At 53.4% G+C, this 22455-nt stretch overlaps 11 protein-coding genes across 11 annotated transcripts; 5 read left to right on the top strand and 6 right to left on the bottom strand.

The window, feature by feature from the left end:
• Positions 1-539: 539 nt before the first annotated feature.
• M409DRAFT_28467 (glycoside hydrolase family 125 protein) lies at positions 540-2266 on the bottom strand (the record flags this gene model as incomplete). Its single annotated transcript, XM_033809049.1, has 3 exons — positions 540-705; positions 764-1579; positions 1632-2266. The coding sequence occupies 3 exons, from the start codon at positions 2264-2266 to the stop codon at positions 540-542; spliced, it is 1617 nt and encodes a 538-aa protein (XP_033662026.1).
• A 1153-nt stretch (positions 2267-3419) lies between these two features.
• On the top strand, positions 3420-4993 carry M409DRAFT_59399 (uncharacterized protein; the record flags this gene model as incomplete). Its single annotated transcript, XM_033814178.1, has 2 exons — positions 3420-4857; positions 4905-4993. 2 exons carry the CDS (start codon positions 3420-3422, stop codon positions 4991-4993), a joined length of 1527 nt encoding a protein of 508 aa, XP_033662025.1.
• Positions 4994-5499: 506 nt separating this feature from the next.
• Positions 5500-7205, top strand: M409DRAFT_37608 (uncharacterized protein; the record flags this gene model as incomplete). Its single annotated transcript, XM_033810763.1, has 4 exons — positions 5500-5649; positions 5710-5878; positions 5943-6908; positions 6967-7205. The coding sequence occupies 4 exons, from the start codon at positions 5500-5502 to the stop codon at positions 7203-7205; spliced, it is 1524 nt and encodes a 507-aa protein (XP_033662024.1).
• A 334-nt stretch (positions 7206-7539) lies between these two features.
• Positions 7540-8397, bottom strand: M409DRAFT_59397 (uncharacterized protein; the record flags this gene model as incomplete). Its single annotated transcript, XM_033814177.1, has 1 exon — positions 7540-8397. One exon carries the CDS (start codon positions 8395-8397, stop codon positions 7540-7542), a length of 858 nt encoding a protein of 285 aa, XP_033662023.1.
• An 874-nt stretch (positions 8398-9271) lies between these two features.
• M409DRAFT_28463 (uncharacterized protein) lies at positions 9272-10156 on the top strand (the record flags this gene model as incomplete). Its single annotated transcript, XM_033809048.1, has 1 exon — positions 9272-10156. One exon carries the CDS (start codon positions 9272-9274, stop codon positions 10154-10156), a length of 885 nt encoding a protein of 294 aa, XP_033662022.1.
• A 214-nt stretch (positions 10157-10370) lies between these two features.
• On the bottom strand, positions 10371-11336 carry M409DRAFT_28462 (uncharacterized protein; the record flags this gene model as incomplete). The annotated part of the gene is made up of 1 exon (XM_033809047.1): positions 10371-11336. One exon carries the CDS (start codon positions 11334-11336, stop codon positions 10371-10373), a length of 966 nt encoding a protein of 321 aa, XP_033662021.1.
• A 1002-nt stretch (positions 11337-12338) lies between these two features.
• M409DRAFT_28461 (uncharacterized protein) lies at positions 12339-14438 on the top strand (the record flags this gene model as incomplete). Its single annotated transcript, XM_033809046.1, has 1 exon — positions 12339-14438. The coding sequence occupies one exon, from the start codon at positions 12339-12341 to the stop codon at positions 14436-14438; it is 2100 nt and encodes a 699-aa protein (XP_033662020.1).
• A 294-nt stretch (positions 14439-14732) lies between these two features.
• M409DRAFT_28460 (uncharacterized protein) lies at positions 14733-15290 on the top strand (the record flags this gene model as incomplete). Its single annotated transcript, XM_033809045.1, has 1 exon — positions 14733-15290. The coding sequence occupies one exon, from the start codon at positions 14733-14735 to the stop codon at positions 15288-15290; it is 558 nt and encodes a 185-aa protein (XP_033662019.1).
• A 243-nt stretch (positions 15291-15533) lies between these two features.
• Positions 15534-17668, bottom strand: M409DRAFT_69979 (uncharacterized protein; the record flags this gene model as incomplete). The annotated part of the gene is made up of 5 exons (XM_033818522.1): positions 15534-15701; positions 15759-16831; positions 16886-17083; positions 17138-17412; positions 17466-17668. The coding sequence occupies 5 exons, from the start codon at positions 17666-17668 to the stop codon at positions 15534-15536; spliced, it is 1917 nt and encodes a 638-aa protein (XP_033662018.1).
• An 853-nt stretch (positions 17669-18521) lies between these two features.
• Positions 18522-20243, bottom strand: M409DRAFT_69978 (uncharacterized protein; the record flags this gene model as incomplete). The annotated part of the gene is made up of 1 exon (XM_033818521.1): positions 18522-20243. The coding sequence occupies one exon, from the start codon at positions 20241-20243 to the stop codon at positions 18522-18524; it is 1722 nt and encodes a 573-aa protein (XP_033662017.1).
• Positions 20244-20694: 451 nt separating this feature from the next.
• On the bottom strand, positions 20695-21772 carry M409DRAFT_59390 (uncharacterized protein; the record flags this gene model as incomplete). Its single annotated transcript, XM_033814176.1, has 2 exons — positions 20695-21516; positions 21572-21772. 2 exons carry the CDS (start codon positions 21770-21772, stop codon positions 20695-20697), a joined length of 1023 nt encoding a protein of 340 aa, XP_033662016.1.
• Positions 21773-22455: the final 683 nt, after the last annotated feature.

Genomic DNA, 22455 nt, shown 5'->3' with positions numbered 1-22455 from the left:
ACACGCTAATCGACATGATAGCATCGACGAAGTTTACAAGCTGCACACAAAATACCCACCGTTGACGTCAACAGACCCTGAGATCTGGACGGAAACGTGGTCGAGAACCGATTATCTCAAATCGCATTGGCTCTATCATCTATGCGGGCCAGCATTTGAAACGAGAGTGTGCGAGATATGGCTTGTGGGACGTTGTGTGTCATCGCTCACTCTGCATGTCGTTGTCAGACAGGTGCTCCAATCGGCGAGTCCTTCTTTCTCTGCCACTTTGTCAGCTCGTTGATTACGATATGTCGAGAAGATAAAGACAATTGCGGTTAGCGTAAACGAGCTGCTCCTGCAAGTATGAACACCCATGGGTAGACCATGGACGCGGACGACACAGAATGCTTCCTCAGCCTAGTTATGGAGGTTGGCGGTCATTAACGGAGATAGATCGTTCTTCGACGTGCGTCCGTAAGGTGTAGGGCATGAGAAATGCTTGACTTTCTGGACTGCTGATCCATTGCTAGTTGTTCAAAAAGTCTGTCTCCGACTTCTTACCAGCCTCCAGGACCACCATGGCCATTGCCCCAGCCGCCGCCATTGCCCCAGCCGCCTCCACCGCCTCCTGAACCGCCTTGGTAGCTCTGTTTGAGGAGATTGGGCTTGCGATCGTTCAAGTCGAGGATGGTCTGTCCAAACAGTCCGTTCGCCCAGGAGAACCTGCAATCAAAGATCAGTCAAGCCGAATACAACGCTTTCTGGAGAACAAAATACTCACCACTGTCTCGTCCAATCGCTGACATTGAAAGTATTGATACTCTCATGAATCAAGCCCAGCCCATCCGTACTGCTGACAATCTCCTGCAGCTGCTCAGTGATCTCCCTGTCGTCGTTACTCGTCAAGATGCGGACGATAGAAGCCATTGGCCAGGCATATCCAGGCCCATTGTGAGGACCGCCAATGGCATTGATGACCGGACCTCGCATGAAGTAGGGGTTGCCAGCGGACAAGATCAAAGCTCGAGTGTTCTGATAGACCTCGTCGTTCTGATCCAAGTACCCCAAAAATGGAGCCGAGAGAAGCGAAGGGATGTTGGCATCATCCATGATGTTCTGGCTGAAATAGCCATCCACTTCAAACGCATAGACGCGGCCATGAGTGGGCGTCTGCACGATTCCGTGGTTCGTAATCGCAGTCCTAATGCCTGAAGCCAGATTTCGCATTCTATCCGCAAGACCGCCCTGGTTTCCAAGCCTGGATGCAATCTCGACGCAATTTTGCAGCTTGATTGAGAACATCATGTTCGCTGGGATGAAGCCTTGGTAGATGGTGGCGTCGTCGCTGGGTCTGAAGAATGATCTGACCAGACCAGTGCCGTTGTTGAGTGGGTTGCCGAGCCCATCATTCGCCTGTGTCTCCGTTGATCTCGTCGTGTCTCTTGTGAACTGGTAGGTCAAGTTCGCTACGCTGCCGTTTTGTGTATATGTGGGGACCATCATGTTGTTCGCAACAGTCAGGATGGCTTCCACAGCTTTGGCCCAGTTGTACTTTCTGAAGAAATCAATATCCTTGGTCGCTGTGTAGTAGTTGTCCCTGGACACGGAATTAGTCAAAACATCAGCCATTGGGATATGACTATACTCACGAGATCTCAAGGAACGCCGCCAGAGAGTCCAACTCATACTTGCACTCAAAGACGGTCTGATTATTGTATCTCGGCCTCACATCATCATCGGTCGACGCACCATTTACAGAAGGCGCAACGCCAGACTCTGCGGGTGGCTGGAAAGAGTTGCAGTAAGGGTCAATCAGCAAGTATCTAGCCTGGAGATTGATGACACCACGGTAGAGCGAAGCGAGCGAGTTGGCCGAAGAAGATGCCTTCAACAGAGGCAAGTACGACTGCATCTGGTTCGCCGAATCGCGCAGCCACATGGCATTGATATCGCCCGTGATCAAAAACGTCAAATCTTCTCCCTGCGAGCCATTGGCGTAGCCCTTCCACTTGACCGCCGTGTCCAAGGTGTTTGGGAAGGAGTTGACGAAGAGTCTCTTCAAATCGGGGTCTTGGATTCGGCTGGAAATGCTCTGAATTTCGTCTTCCACGATCGAGGAGTTGAACGTTCGGCATCGAGGTATAGGACGCTGGTACGAGAGGTTGAAACGTCCTCCAGAGTATGGTCCATGGTTTTCGGTGGAGTAGACTGAGTAGTCTGGGCAGGTCAGATTAACGGCTGCGGCGGCAACGGATGCCAAAGGGAGGAGGTACTTCCACACCATCTTGACAATGTCTTCGGCTGAGGAGGAGGGTGAACCAGTCCCGCGCTGACACGGCAGCAGAGGCCGTCTTTAAGGCATTGGAAGTCCTGTGGTGTCTGGAGATCGGCGGCGCCAGTGCATGTTTACACGCTTGGACAAGGTCTCCACTTGGAAGGATGATCCAGGCAAGGTTCGTGTACGACTAGGACCACCCTCCCCTCGAACAAATTGGTCATTATTGCATGTGCCTGAGCACAAAAGCATGCTTCAGATCAGCGGTGCATCCCTATGCGTCGTACATGCCCAGATGCTCTTCTTGGCTGAACAATCACAGCATCAATGCCATGCTCGTCGATGTCGATTCCCCTGGGTCGATGATGGAAAGCTTCCTGTTCCTGAAAGATGGCGGGGTAAGTTACAACCTACCGTTGTAATAAGCGTTCGCTTCCCTGCAGTCACGCGGCGGTGATGGTGGCACGGAGTGTCGAGTGAGCCATGCGCGTCCCGGATCGGCGCTCCAGAGTCGGGATCATGTGGAGACGGCATGTGGCGCCCGATGCGCGTGAACAAAACGTGCACATTATGCGACCACGTATGATCTTGGGAAGTAGACAATCTCATCATCGGAGCAGTATGTTGGTGAGAGGGAGTCATCGACGTAAGGGAACTTCTCACCCGCCAGTTGTCCACCCTGAACAAAGTACGACTTTTGGGGTGTAGTAGTACGTAACTATGCGCCTATCACATGTTTTTTGTGGGTGGAAAACAGGTTACGTAAGGTAACGGATTAGTCAATATTTGTATTCGAAAGTAAAAGGTGTACGCTTGGGCCATCGAACTCATCTCTTCAACCCCCGGCCGGTCGACGAATATCATCCATCGCGGGTGACCCTCCTGGCTTTGAATCTTCCTGGGCGGTCGCTCACATGAGTAGAGAGTCGGTGCTTCCCCAAGCCTGTCAAAGATGTTGGAGACGGAAGCAAAAATGCGGCCGCCAGCGACCCCATTGCGCTGAGTGCGCCGCTGCTAAAACGCCATGTGTGCCACGAGTCTGGGGCAAGACCATGGAAGACGACGATGCGGCCTTGAATATGACCACTTACTCCACCAGGCAAGTCGCTCTCCCCATTATCTGGCCACTCTCTGCTAAGCGGATCGCAGTTTCATCGAGCACATGAAGCATCGTATCCGGGTACTGGAATCACTCCGTGCTCAGATTGACCACGCCCAGGATGTTGATATTGACGCCGCGATGGATACTGCACCAACAGTCTCCCTGGGCAACGCGGTCAGTTACGCCAGCCTGGACCAGCAATTGAGCGCTGCTGCTCAAGAGGTCGACTACCAGCCAGCACTTGCGCCAAACGACCCCGAACGATCTGATAGACCTAATAACGGGGATCCTTCGTTTGCTACCCTAGTCACTGAAGCGATCAGGCTGTTCGAGCCCGTTAAGACCATTGGATTGGGCGCCAGTATACCATCAGCGGGACCATCCTATGGTCTAGCCAATATCCAGCGCGAACTACTTGCGCTGTGCAACCAAGACATGCACTTTTTCATCGACCAGTACTTCGACAGTGTAGGTTATATCTACCCCTTGATCAGCAGGGCTTCTTGCATCGAGGCACTGGATCATGCACTGTATGCAGAGTCTCATGAAACGCCAGCGTCAGCCACGCACGCGCCTGGAGAGAACCTCGTCTCGGTCTGTCTTGTGGTTGGCCTCGGGATCATGAACAGCCCAAGCTCCCAACGTGCATTTCCAGTTGTCCAACAACTTATGGAAAACTCCATGTCACTGCTACCGACATATGCCGTTGATACATCCGATGTAGAGGCCGTTCGATGTTTAACCATGGCTTCAATTTTCGCACTGTATTGCTTTCAGGAGGCGGCGAGCTGGCACTTCCTTGGATTGGCCATGGCCAGGGCAATATCTGCGGGCATGCGCCGGCAACGCGAACATGATGGCGTGGACGATCACGACTCGGCCCAGCTTTTCTGGACTTTGTACAAGCTGGATCGAGACGCTGCATTTGCTCTCGATCTGCCAGTTGGCATTGAGAATCAGGACATCACGGCCAAGATGCCGCAAAAAGGCCACCTCGTCGGACATGGTCCATATGCACCGCAATCATCCTTCATCTGGTCGGTACACTACTTTGAAATGTTTGCCAGCTGGCGCCGTGAACCCAAACAAAGTCTGCAAGAACGCTACTCCACCTACGAATACTGGCGAGAAACGTCCACTGAGCTAACTGCCGGCCTGAGAAATCCTGGCGTCGTGAAGGCGTCGACGGACATCCGTGCGGCTGCAGTGCTGACTTTCCACGAGCAACGACTGGCATGCAGAGCCCTAGTGTACCTTTTGATCATGGCAATCGGCGAGCCAAAGACGAATCCATCCTGCCAGCGCATCTACAACATGGTACGAAACGATGTGCCATCGCTAATGAATGCCTTCAAGAACAACCTTGATACGCTTGATCTCGCCTCAACCATTTTGGACGCCTCCGACGTACTCGGAAACATAATTGCTTACGTCTGTGCCCAGCAACAGCTGCAGAACATGCAAGCTGATATAGACCATGCAAAGGTCGCCCGGCTTGGTATTTCAGATATGAAAGTCGTCCATCTAGCTATGGACAATTTGCAGCGTATAGCACTCCGGTGGGAGCCCGTCGGGGACTTGCCAGAGCTTCTGTGGTGCTTCCTATCAGCTTTGGAGAAACGAGCGGAAAGTAATCATCGGCCCTTCACGGAGGGCGATGTCTCGCCCGCGCAGATTCTGCAGCAGGGCATTGAAACCTGTCGGCTGACTCTCCCTGGTTATGCTGTCGAATTGATGACCACAGCTATAGAGTAGGATCGCCTCGCAGGTTCATTCGAAGCGTAATGCAACACTCGTTTCTGGGAAGAATGGCTCTCATCGACTTACTGTATGCCCGTGGCTCGTTCAAAGGCGGCCCCACCGCCGATGGAATCGCAACAGTCACCGAATTTGGTACCCAACAACGCTTGGCACGGGGCGTTGGCGGGTTCTGTCCGATATATCCCAAAAGGCTGTTGTTCAAACCTACCCCGCAAAGCAGCCTGACTTCCCCGTGGGGCGCACGTTGGACTCGTCGATCATATAACGTGCTATGGTATGTCTACAGGTTTGTCCTCTCTATTTGCCATATCCCGTGTTTGCATGTCAGTTACCCAGCTTTTGATGTCCGCCCTGATCACATATGCGTCCACAATCCAAGATGGCCACAAGCGAGTCGCCGAACGTTGCGAGCGAAAAGGCCGAAATCAAGACAATCGAGACCGTCGACCCCTATACTGTGCTGTCGGCGGAAGATGCAGAGCTCATGCGTCGTTTTGAAGGCAAGGCTGGCAAGAAAGTGACCTCGAAGGTAATTGGCCTCCTTCCCTGTGTCTCCTCTAAATGACCTAACATTCTTGATTCTCTGTAGGTCGACCGCAGGCTTGTCCCCGTCATGGCCTTACTGTACCTTCTGAGTCACATTGATCGCGCCAATGTGGGCAACGCAAAGCTTGAAGGCATGGACAAGGACCTCGGCTTGAAGGGAAACCAATACAATATCATCAGCACTCTGTTCTTCGTCCCTTACATCATCTTCGGTAAGGCGGCCGGCGTCTTCAGATATTCATGAATTGAATGCATGACTGACTTGACATAAACCAGAAATTCCCTCGAACATTGTGTTGAAGAAGGTCCGTCCTAGCTTGTGGCTCAGCTTTCTCGTTGTGTCCTGGGGAACCATCATGACATGCATGGGTGCCGTACAGAACTTCCAAGGCCTCCTTGCTTGCCGAGTCCTGCTGGGTCTGGCCGAAGCCGGGTTTTTTCCAGGAGCAGCCTACGTCATCACAACATGGTATCCTCGCCACGAGCTGCAGCAACGTCTGGCGATCTTCTACACCACATCGGCCTTCTCAGGGGCTTTCAGCGGCCTTCTCGCCTATGCAATTGCCAAGCTCGATGGTGCTCACGGTGTCGCTGGTTGGCGATGGATCTTCCTCATCGAGGGCGCTGTCACCGTAGGCGTCGGTCTGCTCATGCCGTGGCTCATGGTGGAGTCTGCAGAAAAGGCGAGCTGGCTGACCGAGGACGAGAAGAGATTCATATCTCTCCGTCTGCAGCTCTCTGGCGTCCGTCCCAACACTGAGGAAGGGGACAGGTTTTCGTGGAAGCTTCTGATCAAGACGATGCTCGACCCCAAGATCTTGCTCGGCATCCTTGTGTCGAATGGAAACTCCGTCTCCAACGCCGCATTCAAGTTCACCATGCCCGAGATCGTGAAGCAGATGGGGTTCACTACCTCCAAAGCTCAGCTGCTGACAATTCCGCCTTACTTTTGCGGCGGCGTGTCTGCTTGGGTCACAGGATGGCTGTCCGACAAATTCACCTGGCGGATGCCCTTCCTCGCTGTCCCTCTTCTGATCCTGGTCACGGCAATCAGTGTTCTATTTGGCCTGGCGCCCGACGTCCAAAACAACGTACCCGCCCTGTACTTTGCGGTTGTTCTGGCTCAGATTGGAATTTACCCTGTCCAGCCAGGCATCGGCGCGTGGACCGGCAATAATCTGGCACCGTCTTGGAAACGTTCCATAGGCCTGGCGTGGCTTTTCGCTGCTGGTAATCTCGGTGGTGAGTCGATATACTCCCCTTCCCCGAATCAGGGACATTGCTAATTGCTTGCTCATAGCTTTTGTCGGAACCAATACATTCTTGGAGAAAGAAGCTCCCCGGTATCAGAGTGGCTACGGTTCTTGTCTGGGCGTGGCGTGCCTGGCTCTTGCGGCAACCTTAGTGCTTGAGGTCATGCTTTGGAGTCGGAACAAAAAGAAGGCCAGCATGGACACGTGGGACGTTCATGAGCAGTATACTGAACAACAGCTTGATGAGATGGGTGATACAAGCCCTCTCTTCAAGTATATCTTGTAGAGAGCTTTAAGCGCGGGCATATAAAGCAAAACGTTCATGCCCCGGAATGGTAACGATGCTCGATCATTGATGCAATGAAGAATCCACTGAAGTTACTCGCACAAAACGCTCACTTTGGCCTGATTTGACTTGTCAATGGGAGACAGCTAGCGCATCACAAAATGCCGAGATTAGGACGTAGACATTCCACTATTATTGGATCACCTTAACCTTCCGCCCGATGTATGAGTGACAACATATCATTTCAATATGGCGCGCAGGTGGGCTTCGTTGAATTTACTGAGGCGTTGCCGTTTCATTCGTTTCTAGGTCAGCCGTCCCACCTGCTAGTAATTCACGCGTGTCCGTTTGTCAACTTAGACGGCACAATGGTAGTAAGCCTTGGCCTCTCAAGTAGGACTCTATTCTCCAATTTACACATCTCCTTGGCCCTCTTCTTGCTGGCCGCCGTCAACATGGCGTTGTCCGCCCCGGCCATAACCCAGGAAGCACCCATCGTGCAGAACTTTTCTACCAGATCGAGCCGAGCATTAAGACCGCCCACGCCCACCTGCTTGCCGTGCCTGTTGCAGGCAGCGATGGTTTTTTCATACGCCTCGGCGATGAGAACGTGGTCAAAGTCTCCTGGGATGCCCAGTTCGGCCGAGAGGTCGCTTGTTCCAATCAGAAGCGAGTCCACGCCTTCAAGGGCAGCGATTTCGTCAACCAGCGCCAGTGCCTCAGGAGTCTCAATCATGGGTATGACGACCGTGGCCTCGTTGGCGGCGGCGGTAGCCACCGCTCGCGGCAGGCTCTGGAAATTAAATTGCGGCAGCCCTCCTGTGGCCGAGCGGGTGCCGAACGGCTGGAATTTGCACGCGTCAACGGCCTTCTGCGCGTCCGCGACGGAGCGGATGTGTGGAACGATGATGCCGAGGGCGCCTCCGTCCAGCGCTCGGGAAATGTAGGTCGTCGAGTTCTCCGGGACGCGCACGACAGGCGCTATGTTGGCGTAGAGGGCGGCGACGCAGAGCTGCGTGGCAGCTGGCATGTCCATGCTCGAGTGCTCCATGTCGATGAGAATGCCGTCGTAGCCCGCCGCTTTTGCGTAGCCGACAATTTCGTTGGATGTCACGAGACGGACGCTCAATGTGCTCGCGATCCCCCCTTGTCGCATCTTGGTGACGAACGAGTTGTAGACTTCGGTGGACATGACTGAGGTTGACGGTGCTGTAGATGCAAAGAATGAGGGAAACGATGCGCTGCTACCACCAACTGAGAAGGAGTGACCACTTGAGGGAACGAGGCGACCTCAAGGCTGGTATTGGACTATCTGCCGCTTGAGTATCGCACACGGACTCACGGAGGGTCTCGGGATAGGTGCACGAGAATGTTAGTCAAGCTTGCCATGTATGTTTACTAGTGTTGGTTAAGCCAGGCTGGTTGCCACGTATTGAGACGGACTGCCACCGGGGGCGAGCCGATGCGCTCAATACATACGGTCTGTACTCTCCACAATCCTGAGGCAGGCTCGCAAACCTTCATGTAAAGTCCGAAAAGCAGACGGGGGCCTGACTCCCAAGCTAGACGCCAGGAATCAAATCTGTTTAATAATGACACGTGAAGACAGGTAGCTTCCTTTTTCGGATTAGTTTTCGGATTAGTGGAACTCTGCTTCTCAGCCAATCACAGTGCCTCACCTCTTTCTGATTCCTACTTCGTAAGAAAGCGTAAACCACCATACTAACCAAGTGTAGATAGCGTGTACGGAAAGGGAAAAACATGACTACCACATTCGTTCTGCAGGAGTGCCCGATTCCGGAGGTAGACGGGGGCCACCGACGATCCTACGGGAGCCCTCCGAAGGAAGAGAGCCTTCAACTTCTTGCCACCTACTACCTCTACCACTACTACTAGCAAGTAATGGTGAGTACCACCGCTAGTTGGTAGTGATACAGAGGTGAAGAGTAAACCCCGCGACTACTATTTGAGGAGCTGTAGCTGCGCCCAATCCCTTTCCATTCAGCCCACAAATGCTCAGCTTCTGATCTGCTGTCCGCAAATTGTCACAGTACTACGAGGATCCAATGGCTCTTAGCTCAATCTTACCAAAAGGCTCCTGGGATTCTCACCTCCACATCATCGACACGACCAGGTTCTTCCAGACCCCAGACAGCGGCAACAGTACTCCTGTAGTGGCAGGAGTGTGGGAAAATGTCGCTTTTGAAAGCTCCATCAACTGCACAAACGTCGTGATCGTGCAACCGACACGATACGGCCTCGACAATTCTGCAGCTCTGCAGGCTCTCACGGCCTACGGTCCCAAGAGAGCACGTGCCGTTGTCCAGTTCGACCCAGACACCATCACGCCCTACCAGCTCCAGACGTGGCACGATCTGGGCGTCCGAGGAGTACGGCTCAATTTCGCCAACAACAACAACCCAACGTCCAACACGCCGCCGGAGAAAATGCCTCAGCTACTGCAGCGATATGCCGACCTCATTCGCCCCTACGGATGGGCTATCCAGATGGTGATATACATGGAGAAATTGGCGCCCCTCACCACTGTGATCCCCACACTGGGCGTCAAGGTCGTCATCGATCACTTTGCCCATTCCCGACTGCCAGACAACGCCTCGAGCGCCGGCGAAGTCGACCCCTATTCGATCACGGGCTTCGACACGCTCGTCCAGCTCCTGGAAGAGGGCAACACCTGGGTCAAGATATCTGCTCCCTATCGGCTCACGACCGATGACGATCCCGAACACAAGAGCCTAGATCCTCTCATTCGCGAGCTGCTCCGCATCGACAGCACAAAAGCCGTTTTCGGCACCGACTGGCCGCATACAGACTATGAAGGTATCGATATTCGCCCTTGGGTCAAGCACCTGGCGGATTTGACGAGCGAGAACAAGACCGTACAGCAGAGGGTGTTTCAAGACAACGCACGCACTTTGTATGATGCATATTGAAGAGAAGATTTGGTTCGGCTCAACCATATGGAATGACAAAAGCCTTGCGTGTACAGCCAATTTCGCTTTTCGTATCAGTATCGATGTAACCATGTCGCTTTCATTGCGAATAAAACCTCATATTACACCTCAGGGGTATTTCGTTCTGCCTTCGGACTATCTTTCAAACGACGTGATCAGCATCAATGATGGGTGGCCGACACCAAGCTATTCTTTATAAGCGATATCCTGTTTCCATAGCAAAGTCAATCACTTGCTTCACCGCCGCAATCGCCGTGTTCATCTGAGTCTGCGCCGTCTTGGCCGCAATGTGAGGCGTGCTCACGACGCCCAGCTCCCACAATGCAGCATAGTGCTCCTTGGTGGGCGGCTCATGCTCATGGCAGTCCAAACCGGCGCCCCAGATAAGTCCCTCGCGAAGCGCCTGTTCCAAGTCCCGTTCATCGACGATGCCTCCGCGCGCAGCATTGATGATAATGGCGTTCCTCTTCATCAGGTGGAGCTCGCGGTATGAAATGAGCCTGCGAGTGGAGTCTAGCAGCGGAACATGCAGGGTGACCACGTCCGCGGCTTGGAGCAACTCATCTAACGTATTCGCTCGAGTATGTGGAATGCCTTTCCACGCCTTCGTTGCCACATACGGGTCATATGCGATCACCTCCGCATGAAAAGCACCCCGAAAAATGCGCGCCACCTGCTCACCGATATTGCCCATGCCGATGATGCCGACCGTCGTGTTATGTAGCATGAGCCCCGACCATTGTCCGCGGGTCACCAGCTCTCCGCGCTGTTGTTTGACCGCCGCGCGACCAACCTCACGAGCCACGGACATTGTCAGCGCTAGAACCATTTCTGCTACCGCGCGCGCGTTAATGCCCGGCGTGTTCAAGATCTTGATGCCGCGCTCCTTGCACGCGACGGTATCAATCTTGTCGATTCCCGTGCCCCTCTTGCCGATGGCCTGCAGATTGGGACACGATGCGATGTCTTGGCGTGAGAATTTGGTGCCTCCCACAAGAACGTATTTGGCATTCTGCCTCCAGTTTGCGTGCTCGGGGTCGCCTGGAACGATCGTGTGGGCGCGCTCCTGGGAATATTTGACGGCTTCTGGGTGGTACTCGTCCACAAAGTAAATCGTGGGGCATCTACCCGCGTCTCCATTGACGTAGTTGGTAACCATGATTTTTTGCAGTGTGCTGTTATGAAGATCACTAGAATGAGTAACAAGGTCCCTGCAACAATCTTCAGCACTTTATGAAGCTACGATACACTCACAAAACACGCAGATAACAAGGAGAGCATCTCCTCGACTCGGGTAACTGGGGGAGTTTGCGTACACAAAAGGGGAAGGTCCGGCACGGTATCTGGCGTTTCACAGAGGCTCTGCCAGATTCGAGCCCGACCATCTTTTCAACGCTCCTCCGCCATTTCTGGATTGGCTGTGGGACGAAGGTTACCTTGGACCTTTCCTCGACGTGTTGTCACTATCGAGTCGACCGGTCGGACATGCTCCGGGGAAGTGCCAAAGGAATGGATGAAGGAATAAGGCGCGAAAGCCCTGCGGAACTAGCTCTCGCAAACTTATACCTATTGGTTGATGCCAAGGAGCTGTGAGCGAACTCACTTCGGGCACCTCTGCAACGCAAGCGCTCGTGAGCGTGTGGATGAGGTTCAGGTATAACATTTCCACATACCAAATCCCGAGACATAACCACGAACCGCTCTTCCGTCTACAGTTATAAGGCATAAAGGTCCCTAGGCGTCAGTAAGGCTGCCACAGGCTTTGTCACAGGCTTTGTCACAGGGCACTGAGAGTTGCTAGTAGTACTGAGTGTACACGTACCGTATGTACAACGATCCAACAGCTGAAGAGACGGAAGTAAAGGATCCTCAGGACTCGGGTCACCCGTTCCTTGGCGCCTCGTCCCTTTCTGGATCCTGTGAGGGGTCTATGTCTTGGCAAGGCTCGCTGCATGGTGCAAGTCTCAACACTGACACGTTGGAGATACATGGAATCATTTGTAAGACATCGGTACATCACATGTCTGATCATCTCTAAATCAACTCCAAGTCACATCTAAATCAGCTTGGTATGGTTTTCGAGTTATCTTAAAATCAACTTGAGGTTACTTACACCGCTCCCTTGCTTAGGGCGACACATCACATATAGCGCATATCCTCGATGGCTCGCCCTGGCTCCATAGGAACTCTGAAACTTCCGGCATGTGAGCGATGTAGAGTCCGGAAGCTCAAGTGCGATGCCGATACCCATTCGTCGAAATGCGCCACGTGTGCAAAGAGCAGCGTGGCATGTATCATTGTCGACAACGTCACTAAAGAGCGCTACACTCGCGGTGGCATCTACCAATTGGAGCAGAGATTGAGAGAGCTGGAGGCCGACGTTGCTGCACAATCGACGTCGGGTTTCACACAACAAGCCGGCGACTTACGACATGTACAGAGCCCAAAGACTTCCGTTGGAGTTCGCCGTGGTCTCGAGCGCCTGACAAAGACCGCTAAACACACCATACCACAGCCCTCTGCTCCTTTCGACGCCGTCCAGCCCTCGCCAAGCCGAAGCACGGCATACTCTGCGTACGACTTGCCATCATGGAGTGCGGCCCAAGCCCTTGCCTCGCACTATTTCTCTCATGCGCAACTGCATCACCCTTTGATGCCGCAATATCCCTTTTCAAATGCTCTGCAACGCGTTTATGGTGGTTCTGATGCTTCGGCGTCAGCGGAGGACCTATTCCGCGTCAACATTGTCTTTGCCATCAGCTCGGTGACGACGTATCGGCGCGGCACCACTCACGAGCATCCGTATGGATACTTTCGTGCAGCTGTTCAGAATCTTTCCAACATCAACCTCACCGGCAGCCTCAGTGGGATCCAGAACATGCTCTTGATTGCACGTTTTGCAAGATACTACCATATCGACTGCTCGATCTGGGACATGTCACGAACGTGCATGCGACAGTGCATTGCATTGAAACTTCATCGTCCACCGAGGAAGTCTCTGGCGCCAATAGATGAGCAGGTTCTGCGTAACGTATTCTGGGAATGCTACCTACACGATCGGTACAGCTCGGGCATACTGGGTCGCCCCTATGCAATTGCAGAGGAGGATATTACCGTCCAGCTTCCGGTCGAAGTGAGCGAGACTGATCTGATATCTGCTCATGTGAGCTCCCTCGACGACCCGAGTCTGCAATACTTCACGAATCCCAACGAGGTTTCGGTGTTCCGCTTCATCGTTGGCCTGCGAAGGGTTATTGCCAAAATCACTAATCATTTCCACCGTGCGCACACATCTTCCAGCCGGCCCGGACGCACCCTCGCCGATGCTCAGCGCGTGCGCGCGGATTTCGATCACCTCCTAAACCAGCTTATGCAAGCCAGGAGCAAAGCCCCCATCTTCGACAATCCCACCAGCCTGTACCAGCGGTCTGAATGGTATGACTTCTTGTTCGAAAAGGAACGGCTGACCTTGATTCGCGGGGCCTTGAACCAGATACCGCTGGATGGCTTCCACCCACCGCAAGAGCTACTTCGATCCTGTCTGGGCTGCGGAATAAACGTCATTGAATTGTACATGGCACTGTTCTCGCACGGTCACATCACATGGATGAGGTCATACTTCCAAATTCTGTTCACTTCCGGCTTGTCCATCATGTATAGTGCTTCGTTCCTCAGCCAGAACAGAGCCAGCGTACAACACGACCAAAGTGACCTGGACGTTCGAGCAGCACGCGCGCTGGCCTCTGCAAGCGAGTTGATGAAGATGTTCGTCATCGAAATGCCCGATGCCGCACGCTTTGCCATGGTGTTCGAGGGCTTGATGAAGCAGTATATGGGCACCGGCACTCGAGCAGTGCCAACCCGAGCAACCACCCCCTCGGGCCATGAACCTACAGCGGAGAGCAACAAGCCCGCTGATGTTGCGTTTGAGTCGAATGCGATGCAATTGGGACCACAGGCAGTGCCCGAGCACCAAGACGTACCATCAACTTACCTGGGCGCAGACCTCCTGAGCATCCACCATCCCGCGGACGCCCCAAGCGAACTACATCTGCAAGCACCGCAACACTCCCAAGTCCATCACGACAACAGCTTCCTCACACAGGGTCCATTCGACGAGTCTCAACTCTGGACTCTGTTTTCTTCTGCCCCAGACAGCATTCTCGGCCAAGTGGAGGCTGGCCTGGGCGAGTATGCTTGGGGTATACCGCCGGATAACAACTTGTTCGACCAGTGGGATGACTTTCGTGCTTCCACCTGAGATCCGGTAGATGCCTTGGGTAAGCTTTGGCAGCACTCCATTTCTGATCAAAGATTTAGGACGCCTTTTTGAATAGCATAGTACGAACAAGTCGGTTGGAATACCGACGTCACGAAACGCCCCTGTAAGGACCCGTCAACTGTGCTCCACATCCGCAACTGCAATCAGGCGTCCAGCATTCCACCAATCCTTTCCACATCGGGCAAGTCGTCGCCACCCATGTCCATGGAGAGTCAATGTCCTCGTCGCCAGCTGGAACCTTTCGACCACACGAATCCGCAAAACGAAATCAAGATGGCAAAACTCCTCCAGACCCCAACCGCAACACCCTCACAAAGCGCAGAAACCATCGTCTTCACTTCAGGCTCAAGCATCCGCATCTCCCGCCCAGCTTCCGCCGTCTTCTCCACGATCCTCAACACGAAGTCGTACAGCGCCTGGAACACGAGTAATCCGCGGGTGACGTTCCCCGATTCTGAGCGAGGAGGAGAGGCAGAGCCAGAATCCTGGACGACGGGCGCATCCGGTATCTTGCAATTCCACATGGCGGCACCTTCCTCCTCTTCTTCCGCGACGCAAGTCCCCGTCAAAGTCCTCTCCGTCCGCGAGGATCCCGCGCAAGGCGAGTACCGACTCGAATGGCAGGGCCAGATGCTGCCGCGGTGGTTTGGGATGGCGGAAAGGGTGCAGAGTGTTCGAGCCGTGGGGGAGGAGGAGTGCGAGCTCGTGCAGTGGGAGAGTATGTCCGGCTGGGGGGTTTATGTCTTGGATTGGGTGCTGGGTATTCGGAAGCAGATGGATAAGGTCAATTTGAGGTACGCGGAGGATTTGAAGATGTATTCGGAGAGGTGAAGCAGGTGTTCGCGCTCTGCTTTGGGTTTTTTGGGGGCGAGATTGTACATACAATAGGTGCGGTGCGTTTTGAGATTTGATATCGGGACATGAAGTCAAGTTCTTCTCTTGTCTATGATGAGTCGCCCCTGCGCTCGAGGACAAGAAGTCTGATCGAGGGACATACAACCATGCTTCTGCGAGGCTTCGATCAAAGTCACACCTCATTCATATCGTTCATAGCTTCTTCTCTCCATGGCTTAATCAACCCCAAAGCTTCAACAACTTGGCATAATCAGGCACACCCAAGCCAGTCACCGGATCCCACCCAGGAGCCGCATTGAAGCCCGGGGTATCGCATGGCGAGAACAAACTGCCCTGTCCAGGATTACTACCGGTGACCACATCTCTGAAAACCTCAGGATGGGCGTACTACATTCCCAAAGTTAGCAAGACATTTCGTTGCACAGGGATGATTAGAACACTTACGACAGTAGGATTGATAAATCCCACAGTGGGCTTCCCCTTTGCAATCCTCTCCTCGTTGATTCTCGTCAAAATCGAGCCGATGACGGGTGCTGAGGCGGAGGTGCCGTCAGTGAGTCTGGCGCGGCCGGCGGTGTACGTCAGGACATCTTGACCGATGGCGGAGAGGTCTGGATAGGCGCGTCCGGCGCTATTGTAAACGCCATTGTTGGCGCCGACGGATTCGTTGTATTTGGTTTGGTAGTCGCCGAAGCTGGGCGGGTGGTTGGTGAGGTACGTGTTGACGGCGGTCTTTTGGTAGTCTGGGGTGGGAAAGACATTGCTGAAGCCTCCCCCGGAGCTGAACTCTGTTGTTGCGATTTGGTCAGCGGTCACGGCACCACCTGGCGGGATAGCGGTGCTCCCGACGGCCGTGACATATGGACAAGTGACTGGGAAGCCGGGCGAGAAAATCGAGGACTGGTACGAGTCGCAGGAGACGCCGTCGTCCCCGGAAGAGATGACGACGGACACGCCTTGCAGGCCGAGCTTCATGTATTCATCGCACTGTCGCCTTTGGTAGTTCGTGCTGAGGAATAGCTCCGAACCTCCATAAGAGATCGAGATTACGTTGGTAGGCTTGTAGACGCCACACTGAAGCTGTCCTTTGTATCCACCGGAAGCAGGGTCTGGATATTGGGGATCCAAGGGGGATGGCGACTTCTCGCCGTATGCGCTGTACGAGCAATAAGAGCCGTCGATGGCGTCGAGGAAGGTGTTGAGGAAGCCCTCAAACTCGTAGTCGTTCTCGTAGTTATCGTCGTCTGTCTGGAACAACACGGAATTCTGCGGCCAGATGATAGGGTAGGAGATCTGGAAGTCCAAATCAGACTCGCCTCCCGCTTGAGAGACCGGCACAGGTCCAGTAGCTCCGTCGATGGCTTGCAGGGTGGGATGGGTTCCTTGGGGGATTTGGGGATAGACGGCCTTGAAGAACGTGTTTAGATCTTCTTGGCTGTAGTGGTCGCCCAGATCCTCGAAGATGCCGAGCTCGTTTCCGGTCGCGGCTCGTGTTCCGTTGGTGATGTTGTACATTGCTATAGGTTATCCCATCAGCAATTGCTCCGTACGTTAAGGACAGATGTCTCTACCTTTGATACAAGCGGGAGTGACCACAGAGCTGCACAGGCCTAGGTCGTTTGATGCTTCAGGTTTGAATGAAGGCAAAGGCTTCGTTTTGAGCGGAAGCTTGAAACCTTTCCGTGGTGTAGCGTCTCTCTTTGTTAGATCAGAGGGCTGGCCAAGATTCACTCCAGGTGTGATGTAGTCAATGACATTGCGAAGTTGCGCTGCGAATGACCCTAGTCAGCCATTGAAACCTCAACATGATCGATGCGTCGTACATGGAACGTAGTACTCGTCACAAGAAGGCATGGTATGCCCAGCTTGATGCTCGTACACATGATACTCAGTATGAAGAAGGTCTTCAAGCTCCGCAATGGTAGCATCGAACTGAACCCACTGCTTGTTGGCAGACAGGCTAGTACGATTGTAATGGATCCCAGAGGTGCTCAGCCAGTCCTTGACGCTCTCGACGTGCTTTGTTGCAGGTGCAAAGAAGTCGTGGATATCCTCGACAGACCACCACTGTCCATACTTGGGAGAGTCTTGATTGGAACTAAGTGCATGGCATCAGTTCTGATAATCATGGCAGTTTGTGCGGACACTTACAGTTCGTGCAAAATCCTGGCTCCTTCGTCGAGATTGCGTTGCTTCATGCCAACTCGAACTGGCACCACTTGCTCTACGGGAGCGCGACGAGCGAGCTTCCATGAAGATGACAGTGCATCCCTCTTCTCATGTGCTGGTCGTGTACTGGGGACTGCGACGGCCGTGGCAGCCAACGCAGTGACAAGTGAGAAGAGAAAAGGCATTGTGGTTGTGTCCTTGCCTCAGGATGAGACGCCGCTGATGGGATTTTCTGTCTTCGAGTGGCCTGGCTGCAATTAAATATTGTTTGTTGCGCAGACAAACCGTGCGCCATATTGCGGATGCATCGTGCTACCGTGCACCACATTCTGTCGACAGGGTAAGTTGTCTATCAGTCCCCGTATCCGGACGCACCGACTCCTGAATTCCGTCAATCAAGCAGGAGGGATTGCTATGTCAGGTGCCAATACGAGATGTCGCGATTGTTGTGCAGACTGACAGTATGCTAGGTGTCTGCAAAGAGCATCAGCTGCTGTGATACCTGCCCTGTCAAGCAATGATCGCTCGATTAGGGCGAAGCTTGTTGACGAGAAGCGCTTGTTGGTTAAGCTTAGTCTCAAGCCGAACCAGCATAGATAGATGGGGTCGCATTGCTAGAAGGCCCTAGCAGGGGAAGTGCAGTATCATGTCGGAGCTACTGTCGAAACACTGGCAGATAAGACGCATCGAGTCGGGATTGAGCGCATATCGATTCGCGGCTACTGCAGGACCCGTGCAGCCTCGCAGTCCATGTTCGGCATATGTGGCACTTTTCTAGAATCCACCCACTATAACTCTGCACCTTTATGGGCTTCTCTCTGCGGTATGGCTCCGAGTACTGTTCCATCTGTCGCAAAGAAGAGACCACCGCAAGGTAACATCGCTCAAAGGCACGTGCTTTGATTGCCTCCAGGTAGGAGACGCCCCAGAAGTGCAGTGACTACCGCAAGCCACTGCCTTACATTTCTTCCTCTTATCTCCCGCGTTTGATGTCGGGCGATGCCACTGATCGTCTCGCAAACACCGTAGCCGGGTCCGTCAAGAAACCTGCTCCACGGTCAAGTCACTCGGACACCCGGCAGCATCAGTGCCATTGCCTCTAGCACCGACATTGAATCCCAGCTTGACAACCCCATCCCACTCAGCAATCGGTGCCAGACATCGAATCTTCTTATCAGAATCGCCCAGAGCCACAGGAGCAGGGCGATCCTCAAAGAACTCAGGCTTGAACAATCTCTCTTTCGCCGGTCCTTGTCGTAATTGTTCCATTGCAGCCGGTGCGGTCCAGTGATTCGGATGCCAGTGGTGAAATACCTGCCCACCACATTCTTTTTTCCAGACCTTTTCGAAGACCTCTTTGGGATACTCGCCGACGCTGGTCGCGAGCCAGGAGCTGTAGTAGTTCAAAGCCAGGTCGATGCGGTATGAACCGCCTTGTTCGGCTCTTCGAAGGAGGGCGATGAGTGTAGCGCAAGTGCCAGATATGCCCGTGCAGTAGTCGCTATGAGGAAATATCGGTGTGACAGGCTCGCCGTGACCCACTGCACGACCGAATCCTGTCGAGAGTCCAACGCAAGCATCTGAGATCTGTTGCCATCCCGAACGGTCCTTCCATGGGCCATGCCAACCATAGCAGTTTTCTCGAACGGAGATGATGCCTCTTGCTCGGGTGCTGCACATGTCGATGATGTTCTGCTGCGAGAAGCCGTACTTGTCCAGCGCCCCTGGACGATAGCCTTGGACGACTACGTCTGCGTCCAGAATCAAAGCTTTCAGCTTCTCTCGATCTTCTTCCTTGTGTAGATCGATGCTGCAGTTCCACTTGCCCCAGTTGAGGTCCGCGTGCGTAGTATTCAGGTCGGGCAGATTGGGACTTGTGCATCGCATTACACTGGCGCCGAGCTCGGCCAACCCGCGTGTCATTGCTGGTGCTGCGAGGATTCGGGTAAGATCCACGACCTTGAGACCTGCCAAGGGATGTAATGGGCTCGTCTGTGGAGTGTCTGGCCACCAAGAGGCGGGCTGTGCGGGATTTGGCCGATCGTAGATTTCCCACAAACCGACGTGTGCGTTGGCGCGGCCGTGCTCTGACTCTCGAAATTCTTCAACAGAGTAGCAGATAGTGCCCGCTTGGCGATACACGTCGGTGTTAAGCCTCTGCATTTCCTGGCTGTCGAGTTTTCCGGTTGCTTCTGAGATGACCTTGACACCCTCATCGAAATTGGAGACTTCCATATCGTGGGGAAGCCCGATGCTCTCCAATGTCGGGTTTGGGCTGAGAGAAGCATGCATGTTGAAGTATTTCCCATCTGCGCACTTGTAGATACCAGTGACTAAGCTCCGACACAATGAGCTCCCTGTCTTGTACAAGTTGTGACTCGGAAAGTATTTTGTAAACCCTTCTCCAATCTCTTGGAGTCGAGTTGGAGCGATGTTTTCTCCGTCGGGGTCGATCGTCCAGAGCATTGTGCTGAAAATAAAAAGGGACGCCTTGTCGGTGTTGATGGTGACATGGCGCATTCCAACACGGTATTTCCTGTCGAGGATTACGTTCACCAGACTGGCTTCCAGGCCTTTCAAGGCAGACACTGCTTCTGCGAAGCGCCAGTTAATCGGGAGTGAGGGTGACTCGGCACCAGTAAAGTGGATATGTGAAGCTGCATCCCGTATCGAGGTTGGCAGTGACTTCGCTATCAAAGGGTTCGAAAGAATATCATTCTCCAAGACCTTCTTCGTCTCGTTTGGCTTGGAGTAAGTCATGTTGAGGGATACCTATCGATGTTAACGATGAGCCGAGAACTGGAAATCTTTGTTAATGTCGATGCAAGACAAAATATACAGGATACTTGAGGTTTGGAGAATGAAAGGACGAATGTAGACACCTTTCATTGCTGGATGAACGAGACTTGCCGCTGAGGGTACATACAGCTCTGAGGTCCAATGTACATTTCCCGATATCGCTCTGGAAGGGCGCAGTGCTTTTTCGCGACAGCCTCCCACTTCTGGCCCGTGAGCATGGTTTTCATTGCACAGTGGATGACAGGCGACTGCGGCGATGATCCTACTATCGCTGTGCCTATGTGCTGGAGAGAGCAGGGAAAAGTTGGTGGCAGGGAGTTCGACAAGCCCCAAAGTCCGTGCGTTTCCAACTTCATCTCGTTTTCCAACGCCTCTTCTTTCACTTCATCTCCATCATCGTCATCATCTTTTCTCAAATGTGGCCCATCTGCTCACGCGTGGTTCTGCAGTACAGGCAGTCCCACCGACGGGGCTGACCCTCGCCAATGTGCTTAAAGTGGGCGCGGTAGTCCTGGTTGTTTGGATTCGGATACTGTCCTTCCGGGACATTCCACACTGGGTGTCTTTCATGCCAATCTCTCACGCTGTACTCGTCTTGCTCGACCGGTTCGGTTTGCTTCTTGCGACCCTCCGCGACCTCGTTCGAGAAGGTCACTTTGCTATCCTTCTTGGTGCGAGCTGATGGTGGCTGCAGTGGAACCGCAGCTTCCACAGTTGGCACGTATTCTCTCTTCCAGATCTCGGTACAGAGCCGCTCTTTGAGCTGATTGAACACTTTCAGCCGCAAGTCGTTGTTCAAACACTCCCGCAAGAGGATCTTGTGCCGCTCAGGATCGTGCTCCAACATCGCCATTCTCATGCTGCTCAGCGCCTCCTCATCCGCCTCAAACTGCTCCCAGCTCTTGTTCGCCCGAAATGCGCTCTTCGCACGGTTCAAGGTGCTGCCGACGGCACGCTCAAGATCACCAGGCTTGGGATACAGGTTTGGGTTGCCTGCGAAATCGTCCCAGTCGTCTGCTCCGTCGTCGCCGTACGTCTCGATGATGTCGGCTGTGGTCGCATGGTCTTTTCGGTCGCCCCACTTTGCGTGGAGCTCGACAACATCCTCAGGCAGTGTGCGCGGCCACCCGTCGAGCATGAAGCTGTTCGCAGCGAAGGCTGGGCTGGTGGCGATGTCCGGTGTGGCGACGGCCGTCGACTTGGTCTTGTCCGTGCGCACCATATTGATGGGAGACTATGCCAGCGGCTGTCAGTTCGCGGTCAAAAATGTTGAAGGGGGATGGAAATACCTTGCCGACTTTGTTCTCTTGTAAGCTGAAATCGTGCGATGAGATGTCGCCAATTTTAGAGAGAGAGGTCGGTGGTGGTGATGATTGATCCAAGCCAGGTATTTGCTCTCCGTCGTCCAGAGATAATCGTGCTTTGTCCGACAAATGCTTTTCTCTGCGACTCCGCCGCCATCCATTACCTTCGCTGCCATTGGAAGCCATGTTGTGAAAGCTGTGTCATGTGCTATGTCGGCAAAACTTTATTTTTTCGAAATCTCACATACATGTGTTGAAGTCGTCTCTTCCCGAGAGGTTTACGTGTCGTCGACCACCGTTTGTTGTCCATGATGTGGAAGCAGAGACTGTTGTTGGAGCGATGCGGCAGTCACAGACGCTGGATGAGTCGCTGTCGGAAGCTGCTTGGGGGGCTCTGCGATCGCAAACCGCACCAAGCTAGAGACTTGTCCAACACTCTTCAGTCTTTACTTGCAGGAAGTATGCAGCTGCTATTACGTCGAGGACAGAATTGGTTATAGGTTTACTTCGAAATTCACATCGCATATCCCTCTGTCGCTAGCACAACATGTATGATTAGTGCCGGTATTCAATTTTGAAAAAGCGCCACCTTTTTGCCACACTCGCTTTCACGCATGTGACAAAGCTCCGTCTCTTTCTCCTTTATTCTTCTTAGCGTGGTCGTTTATTCACTTTCACATGCTCGTATTCAGCGCTGAGTGCTGATTGGTCAACAACACGATCGTCTCGCGTGAACCGATCTCAAACCGATCTTCGGGCGCGTCGAGTTCGCGTTCCATGACGACACTCGAACTCGAACATCAATGTCTCCTCCTAATTTACCCTTAACCTCCAGCTATATTGAATCGCACCCCTAGACGTATTGGAGA

This window comes from Zasmidium cellare (genome assembly GCF_010093935.1).
Source record: "Zasmidium cellare ATCC 36951 unplaced genomic scaffold M409scaffold_43, whole genome shotgun sequence".
NCBI lineage: Eukaryota > Fungi > Ascomycota > Dothideomycetes > Mycosphaerellales > Mycosphaerellaceae > Zasmidium > Zasmidium cellare.
Note: the sequence above shows the minus strand (reverse complement) of the source record. Positions and strands in the feature narration are given on the sequence as shown.